Source organism: Pygoscelis adeliae, unplaced genomic scaffold, assembly GCF_000699105.1.
Source record: "Pygoscelis adeliae isolate BGI_AS28 unplaced genomic scaffold, ASM69910v1 Scaffold45, whole genome shotgun sequence".
NCBI lineage: Eukaryota > Metazoa > Chordata > Aves > Sphenisciformes > Spheniscidae > Pygoscelis > Pygoscelis adeliae.
In genome coordinates, this window is record NW_008825114.1 from 10,753,108 (window position 1) to 10,760,369 (window position 7,262).

Below are 7,262 nucleotides of genomic sequence, written 5' to 3' on the forward strand. Positions count from 1 at the left end.
CCCCCACCCCGGGCGCTTCTCGAATCCCCCTGGCCGATGGCGGACGGTGTAGTCCCCAGTTCTTGCTAGTTTAATGGTGTACTTTGTTGGGGAAGCGGAGCACTGAAGTAATTCCCAGAGTTGGTGGCAATACTAAGAGGGTGAAACATAAAAAAACCTATTTTACCCGAGTTATAACAACAGTTGTTTATTTGCGTATGTCAGGTGGATGCTGTATTATATACTTAAATACAGTGGTCTAGCAGGTCAGATAAAATGTGTTTAGTCCTGGCAGACCACCAGGCCATGCTTAGTACAGTGTATAAGCAGAGAGTAAGCATCTAGTTAAGCTTCCTGTGTATGTCTTGCAGTTCCGGATGTAAGGCATGGTCATTGTTTCTGTGATCACTGGTCTTGCATGGAATTTTTTTGCCCCCCTACAAATTTGTGCAACTGTTTTTTGAATCGCTATAAATTTACAGCTTCCTGGAAACTCTTCGCATGGAACTGGATTTCTGAGTTTTACGATGTGCTTTGTTTCTTTTTTTACTTTAATTTGTCACCAGCTAGTATCATCTGATGTCTTCTTGCTTCTGTATTGAAAGAGATAGTAAATAATTGTCCCCTGTGTACATTCTCAGAACCAGTCAAGATATTCTAGGGTTGTGTCAGATGCACTAACTTCCATGCAGAAGAGTTCTAGTTTACACAGTTGTTTCTCGATTGGAGGTTATTGTGGGTCTGATTAGTTTGGCCCTTCTCCTTTTTACCTGCAAGTGGGTTAAACTTCAGTGCTAGGGCCAGGAGCTCCTTTCTTTACTTCAGTTAGAGGTGTGGTGTTCAGGTGTGCAATGAAAGCCACTGTGAAAGAATATTGCTTAAGATCTGGAGATAAAAGGCCAATATGTTGCACACTGATACATCACCTAAAGTCAGTGGTGCGTTACAATAGATGGTCACTTTCTGAAGCTGAAGTGTTGGATTATAATTTAGTAATTTCTGTTCCTGTGGCCACAGTGTGGTCATTATCTAATACTAGTAAATCAGAGCTAAACTAAAAGAAATAAAAGGACGTAGAGGAACTATTATTAGAGTTTCTATTCCTGTTGTTATTACAGTTTCAGTCATCCAAATACTAATAATGTGATTTTTTTTTTCTAAACTATATTCTTACAAATGGCTGTCCTCACATGCTTGCACATATCCAGCAATTCATGTCCCATGTTGACATACAGAGTGTTTTAGATGATCGGCTGAAGCTTTCTAGTCTTTAATAATATAAAAAAATGTTCACAATGTGGACAATGTTTGATATCATGTGGAATACTTAATGCTGTCTTGAGTAATGAATAAATAGATAAATAAATGGGTCCTCTAAATATTCTGACAAATATTCCTATTGAGCCGGTGGAATTACTTACTCTAATAGCTGTGCCATAGCAGTATGTAGAGATTCTACTTGGGAGTTAGTACTGTTTTGCTACATGGGTACTAATGTGTAACAAAAATTTATGCCTGAAAAGTGCTTTCCTAAATTTATTGGGATAAGTATATAAGGTATGCAATAGCAAAAATATTTAGGAAAACACACGTTTATTCTGTATTATGAGAATTTAGACTTGTGATTGAAGTAGCAGAGAAGCTCACAACTAGTTCTTTGTGGAATAGTCATTTGTATCCCTTGGTGTTGGGTCGGGGAGTGTGCAAAGCTTTCAGGAGTCTGCACACCCTGACACTACAAAATGAAATTTTAAGAGGAAAACAGAACTTCACAGCAGTTGGTGCTTGAACACTAGTCCTTCTGTGGTTTTGGGCGTACCTATTTGTGTGGGAGAATAAAAATGCAGGTTTGTTTGTTGTTTTTTTTTCACCCCCTTATTCATTCAGCTGTACTTACACAGGTAGTGAACATCACAAGACATCAATGCTTTAGCTGCCACATCAGAGACGTGTAAATGCTATACAATATGCATGAACATATTCATGTTTTGGGTATGCATGTTGAATTGAGGCTGTGCTGCGAAATCAATTATACATTGGAAAAAGTTTATATCTTTTTTTTTTCCCCTCATTTTAGAGAGACATTATCACGTAAAAGAAATGATTGAGTCAGTCAAAATAAGAAGACAGTGCATGCTGGATTTCTACTCACATTATGAACATCTTTGTGCTCTTCAAGGCTCTGTTCCACTGAAAGCTGTGAAGACTAACCTGACTCAAGGTGCTCTTGATCTAATTGTAGATCGCATCAAGGCTGCTGATTGGGCGCCACTTCTGAATGCTATTAGGCATAATAAGACTTTGACTTCTATTGGAATAAGAAGTTTTCATCAACAGGGCCTTGGAGAATCAGGTTTGTAGTGATGGCTATAAAAGATAAATATGTTGATTTATGCATGTTAGAATTTGTTGCATAAAACTTTTGTGTGATTGAATACATGGGGGGAGGAATTGTAATACCTAAGGAATTATTTCTATTTAAGAGAAGCAGCAAAAAAGCAAGGTTTATGATTATGATTGCTTTTAAGTCAATAGGGACTGGATTTTACTGATTTGTAATTTTTGTTGTTTACTAGGTGTTGAAAGATATAAAACTTACTTTAGAAGGAGAATTCCGGCAATTCGATCGAAAGACTTGACTGGCCAACTGTGCAAAGCTGTCAAAGGCTGTCTCAGTATATCAGATGCACTAAAAAGTTTAGAACTGCAGGGTTTGCTTCTGAGGGAGAGAGATCTAATACTTTTAACAAAGGTGAGAATATGTTAGTATACAAATAAATGGAAAGTATGCTTAGAATGTAGGGAAGTAGCAACTAATTTGTAAGTATTTGTCACAGATGAGGACATTCCTCTTCTAAGATATCTTTGTGTTGTCCATTGTATGAATGATTCTGCTGAGACACTCAGTATAACCTAGTCTTGCTGCACCTGTCAAAATCACATAACCTTCCCTTGCCCTGATTCATCAAGGCTTATTAGAAAGTTCTTAGCAACATCTCTGCCATGTGTTTGGGGCGTATAACTTATGCTTGTGACTGAAACTACTGTGCATGTACGTGACAGAAGACTAGTTGTGGGACACCAAGGAGATAAAAACAGGTCTTCAGGTTGTGTTATTGGAACACTCTCCAGTTTGCTCGTGAGTGGCTTCTAAGAAAGGAGGTTGCTGCTTGTTGCCCATAGGCTACGGCTCCTCCTGTGCTAAAGAAATGAACCAGCTTAAACTGAGCTTTAAAGTTCACTTGTGTTGACCTTCCTCTGAACCCTCTAGAGTTTCTTGCAGGGAGCAGAAAGAGTTCTGAGCAGTTTGGGTGGTTTGGTCTTTTCTCTATATTTTTGCTTTTCAAGCCAATTAACAAACATTGCTTTTATTCTGAAGGGCTTGGCCACAGCTTCATCTCTGGAGAGTGTCTCTTTAGCTCACTGTCCAATTGGAGATGGAGGATTAGAAAGTAAGTTCAGAATCAAAACCATGTAAATATACTTCTCTTTTTTTTAGTCCTTTAAATAGGTAAGTAAGTTTTTCAGTATTTCCATTCCTGTTTTAAATTTGTCTCTAGTGATTAAAATAACAACCTTCACTTTATTCCACATGACTTAACACCATTTAAAGACTTGGAATTTCTTCACTTGATGCTAGTAAATAGCCATACTACTTCATAATGATGTTTATATTTTTATTTAAAACAACAATCATAATACTTGTTTGAGGATAACTCTTTCTTGATTTGTTCATGTCTACATAAGTAAACTGAAATAAAACATCTTCTAGCTTTTTCACATAGTCTTTGCTAAACACTTGCGCTAGAAATACATAATCTTAGAACACTTTAAAGGTATTTAAAATAGACTTTGTATTTCAACACTTGTTCTTTGTCAAGGCTTTTGCCTATTGAAGCTGATTCAACTTCTTAATATGGCAGTGAAAAAGTGTGTTCTGATAATCTGGCTGTGGTGTGTGTAGATAACATGCATGCTTTTGTTTTCTTTAGCAATCTGTCAGAGTGTAAAGAATTCATCTACTATCAGATATGTAAACTTCACAGGATGTAGCCTTACATGGCGAGGGGCAGAACATATAGCAAATGTACTAAAGGTAATTTAATCACCTTCCTTCGAACCAAACATTCACAAGAACTAAATACATTTGATTTTTTTTCTTTTACTTTCAAGCTCTAAATCCATCAAAGCACTTTGTGAGCAGCATATATGAGTACTGAATTTAAGTATGCGAATAGTCCTGAAATTTGTGACTTTGTATGCCAGAAGTGGCTTAGTTTACTGGTGTGGGACTTAAATATGATATTTCTTAGTAAACATCAGTTAAATAAAAGTTCAGACCGATGTATTTTCTTTAAATGAGGATTAGGGCTGTAAATGTCTGACACGTTTTGGGGAGCCCTTCTTTTATGGTTACAAATTTTGAAAAATGTCCTAACTATTCTTAAGCATTGGGTAAGAATAATTGAGTTTACAGTTTAGAAGCTACTAATTAACTGACTAGTAAGCTTGTGACTAGTACACTATTCTAATTAATGTTAACATTGGTTTGCATGAAAGCACATAATTTCCTAGTGTGTATTTCCTATTCAAGATGCGTTGAAAGTGTCTGTCTGCCAAAAGAAGGTAATAAGATGTTTTGTAGCCATATTTAAGAATTTGCTTTGCAAATTGGATGATCAGAACAAACATGACTTAACTGTAATGTTTAAAAATTACATGTATTTCTTAAACTCAGAAATGGTGTAACTGTGTTTCTTGTATCAGCACTCAAGCCATTAAACATCAGTTACAAACAAAGATAACGGGTGATCTTGTCATCAATAATGGCTTTGCCTTTGCACTTGGTAACAGCTTCTTTGTTTGCAAAGCACCAGGCAATGAAAAGACATGGTGAAGCTTGGGCTGAAAGCCTACGTTACAGGAGACCTGACCTCGACTATATGACCGGCTTGAGGCGGATTACTTTCAACTGCAACATGCTTGTTGGAGATAGAGGAGCAAGTGCCTTTGCAGACTGTCTAGGAGAGGACCTTTGGCTAAAAGGTATTGTGAAATACTGACTCTTAAGATACAGTAGTGGCAGGCAGAAAACTTAAAATTGTCAGTTACAGCAAATGTAGCTGGAAGAGTAACTCAGTATTAGCTAGGAAAGAGTAATCTTTTTTCAAAAGAAATTTCTCTTTCTCTGTCGTGGTTTAACCGCAGTCGACAACTAAGCACCACACAGCTGCTCGCTCACCTGCCCCACGCCCTCCCCCTGCCCCCCGCAGTGAGATGGGGAGAGAATGGGAAGAGCAAAAGTAAGAAAACTCATGGGTTGAGATAAGAACAATTTAATACTTGGAATAATAGAATAATAATAATAAATTGCAATGGAAAGTAAAACAATGAGAGAGAGAGAGAAACAAGTCATAGCATTCTGTCCATGGAATCAAATACTTACCTGTTGAAATTGTTTTATAGTTTGAGCCAGGTGTACAGATAACATGCATACTGATGGAAGAGGATCAGATTAGAGAATACTTAAGCAAACTGGACATACAGAAGTCCATAGGCCCTGATGGGATGCATCCACAAGTGCCAAGGGAGCTGGCTGATGTCATTTTGAGGCCACTGTCAATAATCTCTGACGGGTCATGGTGATTGGGAGGTGTGCCTGAGGACTGGAGGGTAGCAAGAAGGCTACCCTCTACCCTATCTTCAAGAAGGCTGGGAAGAAGGAGCATGGGAACTACAGGCCAGTCAGCCTTACTTGGATCCCTGGGAAGGTGGAGATGTGCTGCCATCCAGAGGGACCTCAGCAGGCTGGAGAAATGGGCTGATGGGAACCTCATGAAGTTTAACAAAAGGCAGTGCAAAGTCCTGCACCTGGGCAGGAATAATTCCATGCACCAGAACATGCTGGGGGCTGTGTAGCTGGAAAGCAGCTTCGCAGAAAGGGTCCTGGAGGTCCTGGTGGACAGCAAAGCTGACCATGAGCCAGCGAAGTGCCTTTGTGGCAAAGAAGGCTAATGGTGTCCTGGGCTGCATTAGGCAGAGACTTGTGAGCAGGTTGAGGGAGGTGATTCTTCCCCTCTACTCAGCACTGGTGAGGCCAGACCTGGGCTCCCCTGTACAGGAAAGAGCTGGAGCTACTGGCGAGAGTCCAGCGAAGGGCCACTAAGATGATGAAGGGACTACAGCAAGTCTCATTTCAGGAAAGGCTGAGGGAGCTGGGACTGTTTAGCCTGGAGAAGAGAAGGCTCAGGGTAGGTCTCATCAAGGTGTATGAATATCTGAAGGAAGGCTGTAAAGAAGATGGAGCCAGGCTCTTACCAGTTGTGCCTGGTGACAGGTCAAGAGGAAGTGGGCACAAACTGAAACATGGGAGGTTCCTCCTGATCATCAGGAAACACTTTCTTACTGTGAGGGTGGCCAAACTCTGGCACAGGTTGCCCAGGGAGGCTGTGGAGTCTTTGTCCTTGAAGGTCTTTAAGGGCTGTCTGGACATAGTAGGTATGGGGCAAGTGGCTTTAAGTGAGCCTGCTTGAGCAGGGGAGTTCAGCAAGATGACCTCCGGAGGTCCTGTCCAACCTTAACCATTCTGTAATACTCTGCATGCACAACATGAGATAAATGCCAAAGCCGTGATAGTACTATTTCTTGGCGACCACGTAACTTACAGATATGTGCAAGCAATGAACTTGCAGAAGCATTGAATCAGACTTTTTAGACATAAGTTGTGTGTTTGTACATATGATGTTACCTCGGGCAGTTGAATTAATTGGTGCCTGGGGATATTATATCTATTAGGAATTGTCAAGAACAGTGACTTAACCGTTATTTTTATATTCCTTCCTTTGCAGTTGTTTTGTAGTTATTTCTTAATGTTGATCTATAATACTGATACAAATTTCTAGTTTTCTTCTCTGAAAGTAATATTCTTGTTTTTACACATGGCTGTTATTGTCATGTCCTCTTTTCTCATGCTTCGTGTTCTATGAAATGGAGGTTTTCAGCAGGTGTGTATTAATTGTATTAGATATTGACTACAGGTTACACCACTGAATATTTTTCTTTACCTCCTTAAACATTTTAGCACTTGATTTGCAGCAGTGTGGAATATCCAATGACGGAGCAAGGTCATTATTAGATGCTCTTCAAACTAATACAACATTAGTAGTACTTGACATAAGGAAAAATCCATTAATTGGTATGTATCTGTATCTACTTTTGTCCTCTTTGTGTTTGTGGGTTGTTGGGGTTTTTTTCAGTAACTCTGGGGGGGGAAATAAACCGCT

At 39.3% G+C, this 7,262-nt stretch overlaps 1 protein-coding gene across 1 annotated transcript in view; it reads left to right on the plus strand.

Annotated features, from left to right (window-relative positions):
* The first annotated feature begins 2,079 nt into the window (after positions 1-2,079).
* The window catches only part of CEP78 (centrosomal protein 78kDa), a 27,477-nt gene continuing 22,294 nt past the window's right edge, over positions 2,080-7,262 (plus strand). Inside the window, exons 1-6 of the mRNA XM_009328101.1 lie at positions 2,080-2,332; positions 2,556-2,731; positions 3,359-3,431; positions 3,972-4,075; positions 4,851-5,025; positions 7,061-7,174. Coding sequence (XP_009326376.1) covers positions 2,080-2,332; positions 2,556-2,731; positions 3,359-3,431; positions 3,972-4,075; positions 4,851-5,025; positions 7,061-7,174 — 895 coding nt within the window. The remainder of the gene's footprint in view (positions 2,333-2,555; positions 2,732-3,358; positions 3,432-3,971; positions 4,076-4,850; positions 5,026-7,060; positions 7,175-7,262) is intronic.